Here is a 23,616-nt window from a genome sequence, read left to right as displayed (position 1 = left end):
TAAGCATTCATGTTCAGACTTTTTACTGTTGAAGAAAAAAAGACCAAACTTATGCATTTTCATCATAAAATCATTTTCAAGTGCCAGGGTTTTAAAACAGTTTCCAACTGTTGAACTAAAACTTACTTACTCTGATAAATCATCTGATTTCTAAAAAGCTAATTTGCTTTGTGAGAAATAAATACAGTTTTATGGAAACAAACACTACGTTCTTTTATATATTTGGTTTTGTTTGTTTTTTTTCCAAATAACACAATGTGAGAGTCAAAGAAATTAGGCAAATAGTAACTAGTATGTGATAGTGTTGGAATTTAATCACAGGTTTACTTAACTTGGATTCCACTGTCTTTTATAGAGAAAAAGCATATTTATGAAATTAGTATTTTAATATTGTTTTCAACTAATACTGTATGAGTTTATGGTTTCTGGCATATCAAGATGAACAAATGTAAACAAAAGTACATTTAATGGCTATATCTTTAAGTGTATGAATATAGAGGTGTTTAATGACTAGTTAAATCCAGAAAAAAGAGAGTCAACATTCTTCCTCTATAATATAAGGATGGGTCTTCCCTTCAAATGCAGTCTTCTTTACTTTCCCACTTAAGCACGAAATGGTGCCGCATATAATTTTTAAAATCAATAAATCACAGTTGTATTAAGAAATATTTTATTAACAAAACAGTAAATTCCACTTGCTTAGCATTTCCAATAATGGATAAATTGGCCTTGCAACAGAAAAACAAACAAACAAAAAAAGAAGAAGAAAACCCCTTTGATACCCAATCACACAAAGCACTAGAAGGGTAGGGTTATGTGGCCTTTCTTTGATGTCTTAGGGATTGACCACTTCACACATTATTGTAGTATTTGTTCTTTTAAAAAAGGCAACACATTACATGGATAAAAAAGAAGCATAATCAATCAGAAAAGTTACAGTCTAGAGATGTAATCAAATTTATGCCAAGTAGTGTGAAATCCTCAATCAACTGCAAACTATGCAGGGAACCCTGATATGTTTGGTATGAAGATACTTGGGATTCAAGTCATTTTCTCTTTCTAACTGTGTTCCTCTCTTTTCTTTTTCCATTGAGGAAAAAATAATTTTTGCTAGAGTTTGTGTAAGCCAATAATATTAGAAATAATTTTGCTGATAATAAACTGTATCAATCATTGCATGTAACTTTAAAATTTATGCTGGGGAGAAACATTGAAATCAATCCCAAACAACACATTTCATAGATATACTGCTTAAAATTACCATTATTCAATTTATTTTCTATTATATTTTAGAATCTTTCCAGATGGAAACTGGTTTAAGCTTAATAGATAAAAAAGAAAAGCAATCTTAAAAAAAAAAAAAACCCTTCAAGCTGTAAATTAGTAGTTTTACACTTCCCTTCTTATTTAACTGGCTTTCCCTGAGTAAGACTGAATGAGACGGGGGAAAAGAAAAGACTCGTGAATTATTTAATGTGGCAAATTAAAAAAAATGAAAATCTAGAAAAGCAATGGATATTAAATTTTCATTTTATACCTTCTACTTTCTGGGTCATAAAAAGCCACTAAATTTCTTTGTACACAACAATTACTTGGCAACCATAGATAGTGGTGATTTGCTATGAATTATACATATTTCTAAGGTGCTGTATATCTGAAATCCAGGCCACTTCTTGGCTTTTTTTTCATCAACTAAAGTATCACAAAAGATGTTTTGCATTTTTTGCCTTTGCTGATTAAAGCTAATTGTAAAGATATTCTACTCTTCTACAAAATTTTTTATCGTTCTTTTAGAAGGTATTCAAGTAATGCAACCAATTTTTACTGAAACATCAACTTGCAATGTAATAATGCATTTTTTGCACTACCTTCTCATATTAGTAATTTATTGCTGTGAACATCATTGAATAATATGCAAAACAAGTGTATAATCTATAATTTTCTACTACTTAATGTGTTAAACTAAAACTATATTTAATGATATATATGTAAAACCAGAAAAGTTAAAACATAGTCAATAATTAACAGAGAATGATTTTTTAAGTGGGTAGTAATACAGAATCAAAAATTACTGAAAAATACTTTCTTAGTCGAGAGAAAGTGTTTACTTTCCAGAAATGTTCATCATGCACATCAGATTCAGAGATATATATATTATTTTATTAGAAAGAAAGTTTTCAATTGCAGCAGCCAGAGTTAAGGTGTAGATTAAACAATTTTGCTTCCATAACCTGCCCACATAATGGTTCTTATTCATGCAGCAGTATATCAGTGATATTCTATTTGATAAGGAAAGGTTCATTTCATTAGGGACTAAAATCTTCTTAAGGTTACCTGGGAGCAAGATCTCAATGAAGCAAATCACCCCATTTGTCATCAATACCTTGGCACAACCCTCTTCCTTCCTGCTTTTCAATTTGTCAATAAATATTTGCTACTGTATGCACGTTTGGATCTTCCAGCATATCTGATGGATTGCTGTGGATTCGTGTGTGTGTGTGTGTGTTAAAATAGTGAATGTATGTGGGAATGTGAGTATTTCAGGGAGAAAAGATTATAAGATACATATGTATATATGTGACTTTCTAATTCACACCTTTCATACAAGTACTAAAACTTAATTGCAACAGAATGAAGGCTGTACATATAAGAAAAGAAGTAGCTGAGTCTTTGTATATACATTCATACATATCTTCCTTAGAATAAACACTACACTGTAATTTCTTTAAAAAATAAAAGTAAGTAATTGTGGCAATTTATAATGGTGGCAAAAAAAAAAGAAAAACCCAACTGAAATAATTGTTGCTCTGATGTCATAAAACTCCCTATACTTAGCAACACTTATAACATTGAATTTACCAAAAATGGCTGAAGAGCAGAGATATATTTTGCATTTTCTATACAACAGGCTATAAAACGTCACTTATCACAGTCCAGAAAGCACACAGAGATGGATTTTATATAAACATATGTAATAACATAATAAGCGTGCATGAAAATTTCCCAATGATTGCATCTATGCCCTCTTGTTTTTGTTTTGAAATTTTGTGTGAAAACGTGCCTTATATTTCACATTTTTGAAAATAAGGCCTCCATACTTTTTTTTCCTCTCTCACAACCAGAAAGGGGCTTTTTGAATGTGTTCCTACACAAGTCTTCAAAAAAGCCAGCACTTTGTTTCAAATGCAAGTTCCAACCACTGCTCCAGTTGCACCAGGCGGCAAACTCTTAAAGGTTTGCAGGTTGAGTCACTCAAAAGGACAGTCTTCTCTGGCAATTGGACTAACTGACTTCTCAGGAAAGCGCTAGCACTTTGGCTAAATCCAGGATCATAGGTAGCTTCTTTTTTGTGTTATGTTTTGTGTTGGTTTTTGTGTTGTGCCTTGATGCTGTAGTACTCCTTTGCTTTATGAATGCGTGCGGTCATCACTGTCTTTTAGAAATGTTCCAGCAACATAAAGACAAGCAGAGTAAATGAAAACACTGTGGATGTTAGGGAATTTATTGGCCCCTGTTTTTTGTTTTTTGTTTTTCTTTTTTGAGAAACAAGAGCATGAGATACTTGTTTTTATTTTTTAAAAAGTCTTTCCTTCCTGATTGCATTCCCTGTCTTCTTTTGTATGTGCTTCATAAAAAGGAAAGTAAGTAAGTTTATATTATGTCTCAGATAAAATGAAGACTATTTCTATACAAGTGTCCATTTAAGATCTTGGGATCAGACATAATACTCTTTATCCTTGTTTTTCTTATTTTTGTTGGAGCTTTTCGCACTGCTGGGTTGTTTCTCCTTTACAACAGCCCCATTGGACTGTGCTGAGTTACTGATGTAGTTTCGACTCTCGTCCACATGGTATGAGCCTTCATCCCGGTTTCTGTACTTGTACATGGCATAGAGGAGGATAAGGATGCACAGGGCGGCAGCGGCTACTATCCCAACGACCATACCCGTGGTGCTGCTGGACTCCCGGATCACTTCTGCTGATCCTGGATACGGCTCTCTGCCGCCTGCTCGGGTTGGGTTGGCTATAGAAAAGAGGATGAGAACAAACACAAAGTGATCATTGAGTTCACTGAATACCAGAGAGCTATATTAACATTTATTATCTAACTCTAACAGCACCTATGCTTTAGGAAAGGTATGCTGTTGATAAATGTAGCCATCCCTTTGCCTCATGGTTACTAAAAACTAGGGACTGTGATTTAAAGTTCTCTGGGAGAGATTTGTTGCTGTGTCTTCTTTTTTCACAAATCAATTCTGTTCACAGAGTTTGGTAAGCATTGTCCCAAATAAACTCCAATTAGCTCTAAAGGGCCATGTGGGTGACTTAAGTAAAAAAAAAAAAACCACAAACCCAACATAAAGAAAAGCAGAACAGCCCTACCCTATAATACTAGAGGGAATCATAAGAATCAAATAGGTGTTGCTCTAGAACATAGGTCTAACTCTAGACTGAATCAGGACAACTAAATTTAGGATTACTTTAGAAATCATATTCCCCTTGTATTTTAAAGAATACAGTATTGAACAGTAAGATAATCCATACATTTTAACTGTCTGCTTTTTAAAGTATAACTTTAGTTACATTTTTATAAATAAAAATAGACTAATTTCCATTTTGTTGGAGATTCATTTGTTTACATAAGTATGTGTGTATTTTATTAATTGATTGGGGAGCTCCCAAGATGAACTTTGGAGGAGAAAGTAATAAAATATTCTTTCTCAGTTTTAAATACAGTCTAGATTGATTTTTTGGTCAAAACTCTGAACTACCTAATAGATTAGATAATAATAGAAGGCTGGCTAGTCTAGTTTTATTCAACTGACAAAACCCTTCTTCAGTCTTCCCAAAGTATAAATAAGGCTCTTTCTTGGATGAGACCACTGGATTTTGGGGTGCCTACGTCTTCTTGAAGGCTTGGTCAGGCACTGAAATTGATGATTGATGGGGAAGAGTGTACCTGAGATTTAATTGGTAGATATGAGGAGAAGGGGCAGCTCTTTTCCCCTATATATAATAAACTTTTTTGATATAAAAGGATAGAAACTGTAGAGAGAGAAGAAGATTCTATCCTACTCTGACTGTAGGTCATTTTTTCCTTGTGAATTGTGTTTTCTGTTTTTCCCTGAATCTCTATCCTCTCGCTTGTCTTACATAAAAATATTACTTTTCAGATGTAATGTATTAAAAATGCTACAACTTTCAAAACACTATTCTTTGCCAATTATGTATAATGAACAAATAATCTCACGATTGCATATATATTAGATAAGAATGTGTGTGTATGAGTGTGTGTTCGTGTATATGTAAGAACTGAAAACTCAAGAAGACTAAAATTGTGCTTTTATTTCACTACTACTAAACATCATTTAGTAATTAATTTTAATATTTCTGCAAAAGTTCTTGTTAATTACTGGGAATCATTTTACCAAACATATGGCTCTATACTGCTTTTTAATTCCATTTTCAAATATCACCAATATTTCTTTTGCCTAAATGTGTGTGTGTGTGTGTTTCTGTGATTTTCTTTTCCTTCCTCAAATAAAGCCTTAACAAATACAGCCATTTCCAAAGTAGTAGCTCTTAGTCTCAAAGTAGCAATATGCTATGTTCTGGTGCTACAAAATGTAGCAGGTAAAACTTTTTATGCTGAATGTGTCATTGCCTGTTTTACAAAAGCCCACGGAGCGTGGCTGAATAAAAAGCTTTGGTGTTGCTTCTGTGGACAAGGTGAAAGGAGACAAAGACTATAATCCACAGTATTTGATTACAGGAATTAATTTCCTCTCATGAAGAATAGAATCTACTGCAGTAACTCTGTCACTACCTGACAAACCAAAGGCAGCACTTTTTCTTTTAAATACAGTCATCTTTGCCAAAATGTGCCAATTAGCTCAGCTGCTTTCACTAAATGAAAACTTTCATTTTACAGAGCATTCTTTTACTATGGTGTCTCAAGAGCTAAAAAGGGAATTTTGTTTAAATGTTACCTAAATCATTTTTTCCAGCCTGATGGAATGCTTTCATTTTAAACACATTTTCACAATAACCTCACTTTTACTCTGTCTGCCAGAAGGGAATAGGGAGAATGGAGATAACATTTGAATCATTTAGCTTATGACAGTAAAATTTGAGAACTTTAATGGAGTGGAGGGTTTATATTTTGTATACTAAGAATAGACATGTATTTTTTTCAATAAGGAATTGATATCGTAAATGGCCTATCTTATCAAAAAATATTTTATTTTTATCTGCTAAAATATTTCTGAGAGGTTTTCAAAACAACTATGCACATAGCATGATAACAGCAACTTTGTGTTAAAATAAGAATGAGGTCACAAAGACCATAACAAAGCCTGAAACACTTCAACTGTGCCATATGCATTTGAAAACATCTCCTGTTTAAGGAAAATACTTTCTTTTTTGCAACACTAGCCAAATTGCTGCTTAAGTCATATGAGGCCTAAAAATAGCTCTACACAAAACCCAGATGTAAATCCCAGATGTAAAAATTCTAAATATCATGTTTCTTAAAAATATAACCTAGAAAATCTCTACCAAAATTAAAATCTAAACCCAATAAACATGTTATCTTTCTTTTCCCCAGATTCACATTAAAATTTTAATAACCATCATAGCAGATATTATTATAGATATGTTTGGAATAGGTAGTTACTCCAATATCTAACTGATTAATTAATATTCTTTTTCTATTTATGCTTCAAATCTGAAGGCTAAGTGAAATTTTTCTTAACTAACTTTTCTTCTGAGACTAGAAATATTTATGTGTTGGCCAGGCGTGGTGGCTCACATCTGTAATCCCAGCACTTTGGGAGGCTGAGGCGAGTGGATCACGAGGTCAAGAGATGGAGACCATTTTGGCCAACATGGTGAAACCCTGAAATACAAAAATTAGCTGGGCATGGTGGCGTGCACCTGTAGTCCCAGTTACTTGGGGGATTGAGGCAGGAGAATTGCTTGAACCCGGGAGGCAGAGGTTGCAGTGAGCTGCGATCGCACACTACACTCCAGCCTGGCAACAGAGCGAGACTCGGTCTCAACCAAAAAAAAAAAAAAAAAAAAAGGAAAGAAATATTTATGTATTAATGGGACATCTCTCCCAGATATGCAATAAAAGGCCAAAGAGATTTAAATATATTCATGAATTATAAATGTGGCTTCTCTTATTGTCGCTAATGCTTTATTTTGATGATCACTGAGAAATCTCTGATGAACTTTTATATTAATGTAAATGTAGAGAATAGTATCAATGACTAATATGGTTAAATGTCTTTTTATATAATTTGTTCAAAATTTATATAAAAGGTAAATGCAGTCATCTCAGCCATTTACTAAAATGTGAAAAAAAAGAGAAACATAATTAATTTGTATATTTCATGGATTTAAGAATTTTGCATTCCCTCTACACTATATAATAAACTAAAATAAGACATTTTTTAAAAATTAAAGCAATCTGCAACATGTTTTTTTTCTTAGCAGTGCTGAAATGTGAATAATGTAATTAATTAAAATTTACTTTCATCCCTGTTTTCTTTCTTTGTCCCAGCACGTGACAAAGAAACAAGTGAAAAAGAATAACTTGTTAAAAAAGATTTAACTTGTTAAAAAAAGCAAGTAAAAGAGAATAAGGGAGGGGGAGCTAAAATAATGGAATACACACAACTAAGCTTAAGTCTTTAAGTCTTGAATCTTCAAAGATTAACTCCGACGTGTAGGTAAAATTAAGCCGATGAAGCCAGTTCATTATATTGGGCCCAGGGGCATAAGGAACTCGGGTCAATGGAAAACTTCAGTAGGACTGACAGTGGTCTGCTACAAGCGAGGAGAGCAAGAATGCACACCTTCATCACAATACAAAGGCTTTTGACTTTTGCTGGCATTTTTAACCTAAATGATTTGGAAGCTACTGATTATTCTAGCAAGGAAATAGAGCAGTACAACAGTTATGACCCATTTCATATTTATATTCACTTCCTTCTTACTCACTTCTGAGATTCATTTAGCCAAATGGCTATAGAAAAATTCCTGGGACTCTTGCACTTATAAAGCATGTTACCTTAAAGGACCACTGAAAAGTAGCTTTTAATCCTTCCTCTCTCTTCTAGCATTTGGTAAGATACGGTGGTCTCTAGAAGTTTTCCACATGGTCTGCTTTGTCCCTGTAGATTTATCAAGAATCCTATGAATCTTCTTGTTTTTTGTTGTCTAATATATATTGTGGTAACTTCGGTAAACATAAGCTATCAAATGTTTGGACAGTTAGTAACCTATTTCTGCACTATGCTTTAAATCAATTTGTTCATATCTGATGATAATTCAGATGATAATTCATTGTGGAAAATGAACAGTTAATACTAAAGGCATATTCTAGTGCCTTGTCACATAGAAAAAATAAATGCAACTGTTGCTCTGCATTAAAAAGTAAAAAAAAATCTTTAAGATTTTAATTTGTCTTTTGCTGAGAGTTATTTTAAACGACAACAACAGGAAAGGAAATCGCCCTATGTATTATTTCTTTATTTTTGATAGTCTTTGATACAGTATCTGTGAAAGAACATCATTTCCTCAAATTAGAACAAATTTAGATCCAATTAAGAAACACATGGGGAAAATATGTTTGAGACACATTAGACTTCAGTACAGACCAGAGAGGGCTGTCAGTGCAGGCTTCATCTCTTACCAGCTTCTTGCACCCTCTGTTGCTTCCTCCATTCTCCTCTGTATTTCTCCTCCCACTTACCCTTCTTTATTGCCTCTGTGCCTTGCTCTTCCAGTTCTTGAATTATCCTTGTAGGGGCCCTCCCCACCCCCCAGGTAAATGAAGAAGGTCAGGCCAGCAGGGGCCAGGACTTTTTGCCTCATGGGTTAGCATATTACTCAGGAAGGTGTTCAATAAACCACAAAATTTATTTTCAAGTTCCGAATTTCAAAACACAATGTAAAATAATTCTTACTGGCACAAATGTCTAAGTGTGATTATTTCACCAGAACAGGTTTTGTGTTTCATATTGGCATGATTACTTTTAAATATAACTTTCTAAATTTGTTTGCAAATAAAATTGTTTGGTTTGGCAAAACAAATAATATTTGATCACTACTTTAAAAGACTTTTGTGATGCATCTGGTGATACGATGGGGGCACATTAAGCCATTAAACTTTGCATTGTATTTATCAGTTTGCATTGTTTGATTATATCTAATCACACCTTAGCATATGCAAACAGAAGTTAAAGCTTGCAATTACTTAGTACAATGATTCACAACTGAAGTGCTAAAATAACTAAGCAATTTGAAAGATACATTTTTGAATGTTAATAAATTTTTCCAAGGAGATTTCCCTTTGCAATGGTGACATCCTTCATTTTTCTTTCTGAAATTGGAAACAGCAATCAATTATTGTCATTAAAGAAAACTGCTCTTGATCTATGTTTTTGCAACTCTGCATGATAAATGGTGTTTAAAATCCTAATTCCTGATATAGAATGGGGTTTGGTGGGTGGTGGGACCTTATCTTTCTATTGACAAGTTCACCAAGGCATTAGCATGCCATCAGATGGTCTTTTTATCACTCAAATTGTCATTTTTATGAAATTATTTTGTATACTTGAATGAGCTGTTCTTCCACTGTAATCTTATATATATATTTTGGTTCCAAAGTTAACTTTCAAGGTAAGTTTGTAGTTTCTAGGTAATTTTTCGGGCTGGTTTTATTTCTTCAGTATAGACTGTTAATGTATGTGTATGTTGTCAACTATGAACCTGGCACACCAAGGATAAAGTAAGAGTACCATTATAACCTGATGACAATGAAAATTCAGGTTTTGAGCTTTGAGAAAAAGATTGTAAGAAACTACCAATCTTAGGAAATAATAAAGAATAAAACATGCTAGTGGTTAAAAAAAAAAAATAGGCTATATATTTAAGATCAGGAGGGGACCATAAGGGATCATTAAACTCCATAATGCCCAGCACGTATCATTCTGCTAACCAGAATTGTTAGATGTCCTGTCTTGCAGTGATCCTTAAAAAAAAAAACTCTTGGCAAGATGCATTTACTGAATTTCTTCTCACTAAGAGTTTCTGACCAGTCTTTCTGGTTTTCTCATAAATTAAGCTTAAAGTGATAGATTTTAAATTTCTGTCTCCACCCCACCTAGGAAAAAGAGTTGCCTAAAATGATCTCATTAGACCAGAGTTCTATACTGTGTCTAATAGATGTGGAAGTTATTATAATTCTAGGCTAGACTTGAAAGTGATTTTGGATTTATAGGGGGAAGATTTGACTTTTCCAATACTCAGTTTCATTAATACTGTGAAAAGAAAATTGGAATTGTAGCCTCCTGGGGTGTTTGTGAATTGAGATTAGCACAGTTTTTCCCCCCATTTGAAAAAAAACAACTCAAAGTTTATTACTTTTTCCCATTTTTTTGCTTCAATACAGTGTAGGCCAGAAGAAACAGTTATGATGCAATCATTCACAAGAAGCCATGTTTAAATACATTTGTAGGAAAGCAGGGACACAATGATTTATATGACATGCATTAATTTCGACTCATGCGGTGGTTTTGTAAGAAGTGAGGGATGCTGACTGTTTCAAATTCCTTCCCTTCTCCCTCCCACCAATTCCACCCATGCCTGCACATTCTGAAGTACACTTACGGAGGTCAGACAAGTCTTGAGAGAGGACATGTCTGACACATCTTAGCCCTTCCCCAATACATCGGAGATTTAGAAAGAACTTGGAAATCAATAAACCTTTGCTACCTGCCTGGCTGCTGTCTCTGATATTTTCCTCTGCTTCTTTCAAAACCACCAAAGCATGCATTTGAAGGGCAGTTAAGGGGCCACCACTCTGATATTGAGACGTTCATTATCTTCTCCAGAGATCTAGGTATTGAATGGGAAGGGATGCTAGACACGGAAAAACTCATCATGTGCCTGCATGATGGAGAAACCCAACTAGGACAGGCTGCTACCTCAAATGGTACCACATCGAACAGAAGAGACAATGGATGTCCACACTCTGTATGACCTTGGTGACACTGAAGACAAATAAACAGAGGAACATGCACAATCTCCCTCATCTCCAGGGGAAGCCATAGGATCATGGTATTTACAAATCTTATTCTTCAATTATTCACTATATTGTAAACTATATGTCCACAGCTTAGTCATCTATAAGCTTCATAGACTTTTTATATAGTCATTGTATCCTTGTGGTTTGCATCTATTATGGTGCTTACTCCAGCACCATGGTCCTTACTGTTCCCATGGCCATTCATAGTCTGTTCACAGCTACATACTCCAATTTGTCTTCCATATTTGTCAAAGGAAGTTAGAGCCATAATATTATTGCTGTCCCCAACTCCTCACATACCAAAAAGAGTTCAACCTTTATGCCTTGCTCATATAACCTTTTATCTCCTGCCTGTTTAAATAGTACTTATTTCTCGAAGCTTGGCTCAAATGTCCCATCTTTTATGGTTTTTTTCTCTAAGAAAATCCCCTCCTTCTATCAACGAGTATATAATGAGCTATAGTTAACATTCCAGGGACTATATGAGGTCCTGAGGGTATAGGAGATAACGAAACAAACTTGATGTATATGTCCTCAAGGACCTTAAAATATAGTGAGGCAGAGAGGCATACAAGAAGGAATCACACAGTTAAAGTAACAGCTGGGATATGCATGATGAAGGAAAACTGTAGGTATCATGCAGGAGTAGGACAAAGGTTTCTGATTGCAACTGCAGAACAGATCTTTCTGAATTAGTGACACTTATGATAAAAATGAGTAGAGAGTCGTCAAGTGAAAGTGGGTAGAGGAGTCTACGAAAAACATGTCGAATGACCTTGAGGAAACAAAGTTTACTTTTCAGGAATTAAACAACAGTTAGAGTGGCTGTAGCACAGTGAGATTTAAGGGAGAATGAGAAGAAATTTCAAGGTGGACATGAAATTTATCACAGAGACTGTAGACTATGGAATAAAGCCATAATAAAAAGATGAGCGTATTTAACCCCATAAATAACAATTTTATGTGGCAAAAGCCATAATATCATTAACAAAATTAAAATGACAAAGGAGGAGGGAAATATCTGTAGTACATATGACGGACCAAGAGTAAATACCTCTAAAATACAGAGTGTGTGTCAACTGATAGGAAAAAAGACAAACAACCTAACAGAAGTATGGAGAAAACTACACACAAGCAAGTGGAGAAGAGATCTCAATGCTGGTGAGAATATTCTTAATAATTATTTGATTGTTATTAGAAAGTAATCCAATAACATCTATTAAATTTTTTAAAATAAATAAATTCTCTCAGCCGTATATCACATCACGAATTTTAACATTAATTCTATACTATTGTAAAATCTCACTTAAATGTTTCATTCAATAGTTTTGTCTTTTTTCAACTAGACTGTTGGTCCTTTGACAGTTTCCTGTGACTCTGTTTCTCTTTCTTATTAGTTCTCTCACCTTCCAAACTCTAATGAAGATTGAACACACTGGCTGAAAACTGCATGTTTTATGTATAGTTAGATGAAAACTTTTGTAACTTGATAAATTTTCAAGGGTAAACTAGGTTGAATCTAATCATTAAGAAAGTGTGAAAGTGTGAAAGCCAAGAACTGTGGCTCACACCTGCAGTCGCAGCACTTTGAGAGGCTGAAGCCAGGTGTTCAAGACCAGCCTGGGAAAGAGAACAAGATACTGTCTCTAGAAAAAATTAAAACAAATATTAGTTGGGCATAGTGGTGCACACCTGTAGTCCTAGCTACTCGAGTCCGAGGTGGGAGGACCATTTGAGCCCAGGAGTTTAAGAATAGAGTGAGCCACGATCATGTCACTGCCCTCCAGCCTGGGAGACAGAGCAAGAAAGTGAGAGACCTTTGATTTTAAAGTTTTGAGTAAAGGTGCTAAGCAAGGGGGTTGAACACTGACATTAACATCTCATATTTCTTTAACTCACTACTTCTCTAACCCTCAACCTTTGTAATATCTGCAGTAAAAACGATAAATGTAATATTTACTTCATTAAATCAGAAATCACTTCTTCTCTGCTTGGGAGAATTGGGATCAATATACAATAATGAAAATACTGCATTTGCTTTCCCTATGCTTCAAGGTAATATGTCACTTAATCCCAATGACTAAAGTCACTAAGCTATTTAAAGTTAACTGAGTCATCAGTTTGATTCATTTGGATGCCTTATTTACATCAACATCATCTGACACCCACAGTACTGCAAATAGTTGACAGCTAACTTGAGCTCTTTTTTCAATTCAGAGTAGTTGTAGAAATTTCTAGGGTGCTTTTCAGTCCTGTTGCTATTGGAATTGAAAAGGGTCTCTTTACTCAGGCCCAACTTTCTGTAATTGTCAAGCAGAAGAAAGCCATATAGGCAATAATTGAGAAAATCAGTTTCAAAACTAGGGACCCCAGAGAGTCTGTATATGTTTTTCCTCAAAATGTATTACATTCCAGAAAAATGCAAGAAGAGTTATATTTTGAAATGTGGATGATACTCCTTATTAACTGATTTCAACTCAACTGAGCTTCTTGATACCAAAATAGCTTCTCTTCCTGGGAGCTCATTGACTACAACACCCAAAAATACATACATCCAGAAATCACTTTTCTTAAGATCCATTTCCTTTTTTATATATAGATATTTGAATAATCTATCTTTACAAAATAATGAGATATATTCCACAGAATTCTTAAGGCCTGAAACTAGAAATTTTTGGAAAACCTGGTTTATAGTAAGACAAAAATGGCAACATTATAGCTAGAGTAATGAGGAGTATGTGTGTGCATGTGTGTGAATGTGTGTGCATGTGAATATTGCAGCATTCCTTCCAATTCTCTCTCAGAAGTTGCTGAGTTTGCTGGGCATGGTAACTCATGCCTGTAATCCCAGTGCTTTGGGAGGCTGAGAGAGGAGTATTGCTTGAAGCCAAGAGTTCCAGACTAGCCTGGGCAACAAAGGGAGGAGACTCTGTCTCTATAGAAAATGTAAAAAAATTAGCCTGGCATGGTGGCGCATGCCTGTAGTCTCAGCTTCTGGGGAGGCTGAGGTGGGAGGATCACTTGAGCCGAGCAGTTTGGGGGTGCAGTGAGCCATAACTGCAGCACTACACTCCTGCTGGGCAATAGAGAACCTAATTAAAGAAAATGCTGAAGTCATTCTTCTTATCCTTTCCTTTCCGCTTTCCTTTTCCTTTTCCCCTTTCACCTTTTTTTCTCCTTTTTCCTTTCTCCTTTCTCCTTTCCTTTCCTTCCTCCTTTCCAAATTAATAGGTAAAGCCAAGCTATTAAATAGTTCCAGGAAACCTTTAGCAATAACTTGGGGGTGAACTTACTTAACTAAGTAATCAAAACCCTCATCAAAACCTTCTTTCTTACATTCTTCCATATATTTTAACATTACTCAATTGTCAACTTATGCTTAACAGAGCTACTATGACTTCCCTGTAACATCTATATTTTGTTTCTTATTTTATGTAGTTAACAACTATTATTTTTACTATTATTATATGGTAATTGCTGTGCTATACATTTTACACATAAATGTCATCTAATTTATTTCTCATAACACTATGTGGTGTAGGTATTATCATTACAGGAAAGAAAACTAAGTCTCAAAGAGCTTAGCCTATTTAGACTTTATAAATGGCACAGCCAAAATTCAAACTCACGTCTGTCTATGGCTACTAATATTTTATATACTCAGTGTGTCTGCATTTATCACTGTGGATCAATTTGTTATTGTTTCTGATTTTATTCCTGTGTTAAGTGTAAAAACACTTAGCACTTTAGGTGTATTTTCTTTTTTTGTTTATTTTTGTTTTTGTTTTTGTTTGAGACAGAGTCTTGCTCTGTCGCCCACGCTGGAGCACAGTGGCGCGGTCTCAGCTCACTGCAAGCTCTGCCTCCCAGATTCACGCCATTCTCCTGCCTCAGCCTCCCAAGTAGCTGGGACTACAGGCACCTGCCACCACGCCCGGCTAATTTTTTGAATTTTTGGTAGAGAAGGGGTTTCACCGTGTTAGCCAGGATGGTCTCGATCTCCTGATCTCATGATCCGCCCACCTCGGCCTCCCAAAGTGCTGGGATTACAGGTGTGAGCCACTGCACCCGGGCTTTAGGTATATTTTCTAAGCAGTTGCCCAGTTCTAGCCCTTCCAGCCACATTCCTCTTCATCTGATGCCAACTCTCTGTCCTTTGCTGTGGGAGTTAACATTCCCACAGAATCTTAGAAAAGCAGTGAAGAGTGGTAAAAAGAATATCGAATTATGCATTAGGTTCTAGTCTAGGTCCTGTCCTTAACTTTTTGAGTGACAGTTTGCAGTTCATTATCCTCTGCTAACATTCCTTTATCAGAAACATGATAATGACACATAAATTATTTATATCCCAGGGTTACTGTGGGCATCAGATCAGGTAGGGCATTCAGTATGAAAGTATCTGAGGAGGATGAGGACTTTGTAAAAACAGTGATTATCTGATTGTTTTCTCTACATCTTCCACACAGAAGGTACTGAATCAGCAGCTGTCCCAACAATTATACAGTTTTGCAATATGCACTGCACACAGTGTCTCAATCAGCTGTGGCAGTGACCATCAAGGACATTATCTCTCCGGGAGTAGTTGTATTTGAGGACTTCCCTTTCATGAAAAGAGGCCTTGTGAATTCAGGTGGCAAAAATGGTCATTTGCATTGTAGGGCATGTTGTTTCAGGCCATTAACTGTGGTGCTGCATGTGGAGCTTGTTTCTGTTTTTCTGTGAGACATTCTATCTTTAATGGATCAGTGCTCTCTGGCTCCTATGGTTGGAGTGAATTACATTTCTCTCTCTTTCAAAATTTTATTATGATATTTTATGTTTTAGGTGTCATAAAATCAATCATCTAAGACTATTCTTTGGTAATAAATAGCTGACAGCAAGGCTTATTATATTGGTAAAAACTCCTTTGATTAGGTTTCATTGTTTCTTTCTAAAATTGTTAAGTCAATTTTCCCCCACTTCCTTCCCTGCTCTGGAATTGCACAGTGTACTCCGGATGAAATCCAAAGGAGACTTTCCACTGCAGAGGTGCATGCTGGGTCCTAGGTGCACCCACCCCTCCACCAGGGTGTCCGCACAGCATCTATATAAACCTGAGTCATTCTGTGTAATGGGGCAGCGTACAATTTTCCTGATTTAGAATTGGGTCTCTTTGCTTTGGGTGATCATCTTTATATTGCTATCATGAGGCTATTTCTGTCTCAATTTTCTTTTGTTGGGAAAAAGATCAGATTCTTTTTGGTGAAAATGCAATAGCTAAGGTGAAAGATTAGATAACTTCCCCTCTGAGCCCATTAGAGGGAAGTGTGTCAAGTCTAGCATTAGGAAATACGAAAGACAAGGCATCCATCATGGTGGGGAGGCTGTGTGGGTAGGTGTGCCTGGTAAGTCATGCTGCTGGGAGTATTCCTGAGTGTCTTAGGAAGGAAGCAGGAAAGTTAATCATTTCTTCTCTCGAAAGCACTCTCCCTTTCTCTCTCTCTCTTTTTGTTTAGTATAAAAAGCCCAATTTTTTTCCCTCCAAAAATAAAGTAAGAAGAGCAGATGATATGTGCCCTCCTCCTACCATAGGAACCTAAATTTATCCAGCTAAAGCACTGCTCCTGTCTTAGTGGTCACTGAGAAAAGTTTTATGCTGATAGAATTTAGAAATACTTTGAAAAACTTGCTAGATGCTAAAGTATCCATCATTAACATTTCTCTTTCTTGTTTGGGGATATTTCCATTTATGATATGGTTTACTATTTAGTTAGTTTGCTACTACTACTAATAAAAGCTAATTTATGTTATCAAAGATTTCCTGTGGTAGACTATGTTAAGTGCTTTAGATGCATTGTCTCATTTTTATCAGTACAGCAATGTCATGAGTATTGAACATTATTCCTTTCATTTTGCAGATGTAAAAAGCTGAGTACACAGAGATTCAATGACTTGCCTCTAATTACACAGTAGGTGGCCGAATTGAGATTTGAACACAGGCATTGGGATTTCTCAAGTTTACTCAATGAAACAAAATATTTTAGTGTGCTGTTAGATGTGACAACGTCAGTATTTTCCTTTCTCCTATTTTTTTTAAATGTAATTAATGGCCTCTGGCTGTACTGGCATCTTTAATACACCATTTTTAACCTGGAAATGTAAAGTATTCTGGTCTTTGCTATTATATTGCCAGTGTCAGGCTTCTTATAACATTTTGTTTATGAGTAAGGAGCAACTCATGATGAGAGTGATCTAATCGACAAGTTACTGTGTTGAGATGAGAGCTGAAGGCTAAAGCCAAATGTAGCATTTGCTGCCCCTTGGAGCATATGTGCCAACAATGAAAGCATATTGGCTCCTCATGGAGGCAGCATGTCCTCTAGATTGGAATTCAGAATATGCTTGCTGGCTTACCTCTGATATCATCTGAGCAAATGTAATTAATGAGGTACCAAGAGAATGCCACAGGAAGCCAATTTCATTATCAAAACAGGTATTTGACACAAATTACAAGACAACGTGACTTTATCCTTCCTGGATTTCATGTTTTCATAAGAGGTAAACTTACCTTATATTTTTCTAAACCTGTGCTACATTCCTCCCTTCAAGGGGGTTAAATATTTCAGAGCATGGATGTGCATCTTGTTATCTTCTTCCAAAGCTCAACAGGACATGTGCCATACTGTTAAAAGGCTATTATATTTTAGCATCTTCCAATAAGAAATTGTGATGTGAAACCGATTATTAATGCTCTAAGGCTGGATACATACAGGCTGCCTAAAAACTTATGCTGTACTCACTACTGAACAGAGTTTTCTGTTGCTTATTGTAGGAGGTTTCTGTATCAGCAGCCATCTATTTTTTACAGACTTCAAGTAAACGCTTAATCTCACTTAGCAAACTCACTTATATGCTAAGTAATTATTATAAGTGGCCAATCATATGTTAGTTAAAACATTTTAACAGAACCCACTCTCTCTAATACCTAAAGAGACTGTGCTGATTTTTTACTCAGATCAAATGTATAATGCCTTATGAGCGACCTCACTACAAGGCAGAATAATGCCTCCATTGGCACATAACCAGTGATAGTAGCAGTGGGTCCTCCACCTGTCATTGGATGTGTGATAATTATTTGTTAAACCCTTAGTATGTGGTATGTTCCAGACACTCTGCCAAGCATTGTGTATGAATCCTCTTTTTCCAATCTCATAATTAACCATATTCTCCCCATTTTACAGACTAGGAAACTGAGCATCAAAACTACTAAGTAAATTTCCCAAGACCAGGAAAGGGCTGCATCTCAAACTAATTCTATATAATTCCAAAGTCCTTGCCATAACTAATATTCATTTCTGGTGGCATGTCACAGTTCTTTTAAAATGTTGTTAAGAGCTTTTCTAAAGTGTAGCAACCATTATATTGTTAAAAAAAAAAAAAAAGTCCAAACCTCAGAAAAGGGTCAAAATAGTTCAATTAAATACAAATTGCTATATTCTAAAAAACAAAACAAAAAACATATGCACACACACACACACACACACACACACACATATGAAATACCTTTTGCTTGTGATTTTGTTTTCTGCTGAACTCCTGGTAGAAACTAATTTTGTTGAATAAAAACTGGGTGCTGGGAAACTTGATGTCAAGTTGACCAAACAAAGATACACTTCTTCCTGCCTCTGGGCCCCTGGCCTTCCATTTCTTAGGGCATTTGTAATTTCAAATACTTTATCTGTCCCTTTGATGTGTAAATATGGAGGACTTGGGAGCCATCTCTTTGTAATATAAACATCAGAGAAGATAGCGCCCCTATCTCCTAATTTCTGTGGAAAGGGTGGGAGCCTAACTTTAGTGGGCTCCATGCTCCAAATTGTAAAACTATCCCCCTGTCATGAAAACATGAGATAGTTTGTTTACATTTCCTTTGGGTGAAGCCCATTTGCAAGCACAGTTGGTCCCAAATCCATCCATCCCAGCACTTAAATACCCTCCAGCCTTTTTTGTTTGTTTGTTTTCAGTGAGTTGCCCTCGGGCTGAAATCTGGCCCACCTCTCCTATTGCAATAGCCTTGACTAAATCTTCCTTGCCTGTTTAACTTTGTTCAATGTAATTTTTATTCTGACATTACTGCCTTCAGAAAAGCAGGGGAAAAGTGAGTAAAAATGATGTGTGATAAATCTCTTCTACTTTAACCATGTACTACTTATTTTTATTCCAGTGTTCTGGACAATGAAATTTATATGGAAAAAACATTTCCTACACCAGCATGTTGCACACTGAAACCCAGCTAGCACATCAGTTTCCAACTCCAGCTGCCCCATCCCGCACCTGAATGATGAGCTGGGCCCTCAGCGCTGATTCTAGCCTGGTACACAGGAGATGCTCTCGATGTTCCCTCAAATGGAACACTCATTGCTACTGTTTTTCTGGCTGCAGCTCAAAATCCTCCATTTTGACAGCAATGTGTTGGCTATTACGGACTAATTAAAGTCACTTTTGAATAATTACATAATAAATAACACACATTTAAATGTAGAACAAAATTATTTTCTAATCAAGCTCTAAAAATATGACCCAGCAAGATAGTCCTTGAAATGATTGTGATGACTTATTTAATGAAAAGGTGCACCTTGTTCAATATACATATCTTTATTCCTAATGTGTTTAATGGTATCAATTCAATAGAAATCCCTTGACCTTTTCTCAAAATAGCACACTGAAAAACCACTGAAAATTGCATGGTAATTGCAACAAATTTAGCTTAATAGTAATACATGTAAAGAATATGACATGAAATTATTTAAATGAACTTTTGAAAAATCGATTCTATATTTGTGAGGTGCCTGAATTTTAGAGGAAAAACCTTCTGCATTCCAAGAAACTATAAGCCCACCTTTTCTAAACTAGAGAATACACCAGCTCTCTCATATTACATGACATAACTTAATCTCTCTGAATCTCTTTAGCTATGAAAATGCTTCATAGTTTCATAAAATAATGACATAGAATAATGTTTGTAAAGGACTAAGAACAATGATGGAGCGCAGAATAAATCTTCACCAAATACTAGTTATTATTGCTATTCATCATTGCTTATGTAATCTGAACCTTGATCAACATGATTCCTCTGATAGGCAATCAACAGTTGTCTTTTGAGTGGTTGTACTGATGACCTCACCTCCTGTGTTCCAGCTAAAGAGATGCCACAAAAATGGGTGATCCTTTTCTTCCCCCCATGACTAATGAGATATTTTATTATTCAATGGAACTTTTCTTTTCCTAGTTTTACAAAAGTTTAATTGATTTGAAAGTGGCCTAATATCCCATTAGCTATCCATCCCCTAACCACTCACAGAGAATTGACGTATTATTCTTAGCACTGTAAATCTAACAGGAAATTGTCCTTCCTAAACAGGGCTCCAGAAAACAGGAAGCAGGTCTGGTTCCCTTTGTAACAAATGATAAATTAGAGTTATTTATTAGGGAGCTACTACAGCAAAGAGGGTCTTTATCTTCATATAGGATCTTGAATATCAACATAAAACTCACCTTTTTAAAACTTCTTCAGGAGTTTTCAGAAAGGGTTCTATTTGGAAGAGGGCCCCCAAACTAAGAGATACTGACATGATTAAAGACCTTCTTGGAACTTAAGTGGTTTTGCAGTGTTGCCATTTTGTCAATTTACTAAGTGGATCTAAAATGTAAAATTTCAAAGACATTTTATAAAAACTTATATTTGTGTGAAAAACAAAGTCTTGGAAAATATGTGCGTGTGTGTATAAAAATAATACAAATACTAATAACAGGAAACACTCATATAGCACTTATTTTGAGCAAAACATTTTTTCTATAACATACTTTTCATATATTAACTCCGGCAATCACATAGCAATAACTATGCTGGAGCAATAACTCCAGCAATCACAATTTTTTTCTCTAGGCTGAGAAAAATCACAGAAGCTGTAAACGTTTTTTGAGAAAAATTATGAAAAAAATGTTACCTATCTCTCATGTGTCTACGCTTCTTAAACTGGGCACTTTAGGACAACACTGGCCTGTGACATTGTTACCAATAGCTGGTTCAGGTTTCTACCTGTTCACTAAGAGCTGGGGTTCAATTAGCCCTCCTCCATCACATAGCCAACATTTTGTATTCTGAAGCCATCCTTTTGTATTCTGAAACTGATCATATCAATGTGAAGTTATCATCCAATGCTAACTGTGCAGGACAGTGTGGCTAAAATCAAGTATAATTGAGTTCTATGTGTTCCCACCCAGGATGTTGACCCTGATCTAGTTTTAACATGCACAGTTCCCATAGGAGGCCTGAGTGGTTTCATCAGTTGCCCACCAATTTTCAGCCAGGAAAAGTAACAGCATTATGTAAAAGGGAAAATAGCTTGGAACATTCTTTTTGTATAACTGAATTGGGGGGAAAAAGCCACCATTTATGTTCTACATTATGCCAGACATTGCAATAAATGTCTTCAATATATTAATTAATATAGAACTGAAGGTATAAACTTTCTATTTTTGCTCCCAGAGCTTAGCAGAGCAGTAGGTATATAGTGACACTCAATACTTGATCAATGTTGAAGCTGATAACCCACCAAATATATAACTTCCCTGTTCATTAAGAGTTCTGAATGGAACCACAGGTAATTCCAATTTATCAAACATTTGATAAAAGGAATAATTTACTAGTACTCAAGATGATGCTAGATTTTTCCTGTTTCTTCCATTAACAGCTTTAGGAAGGTACCTAAATAAGGAACATAGGTCATTTTCAGAGAAAAAGCCATTTTTTGAAGGTGGGGGAGGGTCAGAGTGATTAGAAAACTCATGAGTAAATACTTAGGGAGAGTGAGGTACTCAGAAGATTTGGGCAACGCATCTATAAAGGTAATGGTGCATCTCCTTACAAAGATTTGCTTTCACTTGCCCAAGGACTAGCAAATGTGCATAGAAGATACGTCTGTTTCAGAATATTTACCTCAATATGTTAGTTTTATAAAAAGCCCGTATCCCAAAATATAGCCTAATATGTGAAATAATTTTTATTTAAGTATTTCTAACATCTAATAGCAGCAGCTAGAATTATCCAATGTCTAATAACAGCAGCAGCTACAATTATTGTTATATTATTTTATATTTGCATTCAAGATGGATCGCAAGCAGGAAAAAGAAATTTAAGAAAACCAGTACATTAGGAAACAATGACCTGCAGGAGGGGCAGCCCATGATGAAACATTATTCAGACTTAAACAGGATTCAAAACAAAAACAAACAGAAAAACACAACCCATATTCCAAGAAAAAAGTTGGAAAATAGGAAAACATCATATAAACTAAGAATTTCATTAGAAGCTATCACATAAATAAAACCAATTTCTGCCCAAAGAGCCACCTTCATATGAAGCATTAAAGACAGGCTTAAAAAAAAAGTAATAGGGAGGTGGACAGAAAAAGCTAATGTAGAAAGAGATTTAACATCAGAAATCGAAAGTGAAACAATTCATGGCATATATTATCAAGACCGGGGGAGATAAGATCACAGGACAGGTTTACAGTGAATGATCCCATTAACACAAAATAATCTGAAGTTCTTGTTTTAACAGGAATTGATGAATTGAAAACTGAAGAGTGAGGAAGGACACACTGAAAGAGAGGAGAAAAAGTTAAACCAGGCTTGGTATAAGAGTGTTAAAGTAGCTGTCGTTAGATAGAATCAGTAGCTGGTGTGTTTTGTATTTTGGGTAACAGACTTTGGTACAGTAGAACAGAACTAAAATTGACAGAACAAGTCCATGCAGGCAGCAAGAAAAACAGGGTTCCTGCTTCATGGAATTTACCTTGTGGGGAGATTCAAGCTATACATTAATGAATGAAAAACAAATACGTAAACATGATTGTTTCAGATAGTGATAGTGTGGTAAAGAAAACAAAGGTAGAAAGATTCCCTGGAGTATGGCAATTAATAAGCTGCTACTCACTTTTCATTGTGCTATGATATTTAACAAAGCAGACAAAAATCGGGTGAACAAGCAGAAGACGATGGCAAAAGGGTTACCCCATCCACCTTTTCTCTCCTCTCCTCTACCTTCTTCCTCCACCATCTTGTTCTTAGGTCTAGTGTCACCAGAGCAAAAGACAGACAGTAAACTAGTCCATAAGGAATGGTTAATCAGACCTATAAGCAATGGCTCGAAGAACTGGATCATTCAGCTGAGCTCATGAAGAAAAAGTGACAATTTTAAGTGCAATTAGTTACTGTGATTCACTAGGTACTCAAGGTAAGGATTCTGCAAGAAGAGTATGATAGCCTATACTTAGACAGTAAAAGAGGGATTCAGCAAGTCCTGTAATTAGTAAGAACTTCAACAGTTTTCATCGCTGTATTAATACTGTGTAAAATACTGAAAAATGGATTACCCTGAGGAAAACACTAATTGGGAAAACAAAATCAACTATACATAACACACACCCCAATATACAAAGACCAGACCTTGTTACATGGATAACTCATGCTAGAGGA

At 35.5% G+C, this 23,616-nt stretch overlaps 1 protein-coding gene across 33 annotated transcripts in view; it reads right to left on the bottom strand.

Moving 5' to 3' along the window:
* Window positions 1–653: 653 nt before the first annotated feature.
* The window catches only part of NRXN1 (neurexin 1), a 1,116,221-nt gene continuing 1,093,258 nt past the window's right edge, over window positions 654–23,616 (bottom strand). For all 33 annotated transcript variants that reach the window (XM_054678383.2, XM_054678382.2, XM_054678385.2 and 30 more), the window contains one exon: window positions 654–4,023. In XM_054678383.2, coding sequence (XP_054534358.1) covers window positions 3,716–4,023 — 308 coding nt within the window. In that variant the 3' untranslated portion in view covers window positions 654–3,715. The remainder of the gene's footprint in view (window positions 4,024–23,616) is intronic.

Source organism: Pan troglodytes, chromosome 12, assembly GCF_028858775.2.
Source record: "Pan troglodytes isolate AG18354 chromosome 12, NHGRI_mPanTro3-v2.0_pri, whole genome shotgun sequence".
Taxonomy (NCBI): domain Eukaryota; kingdom Metazoa; phylum Chordata; class Mammalia; order Primates; family Hominidae; genus Pan; species Pan troglodytes.
This window is presented reverse-complemented; position numbering and strand designations above follow the sequence as displayed.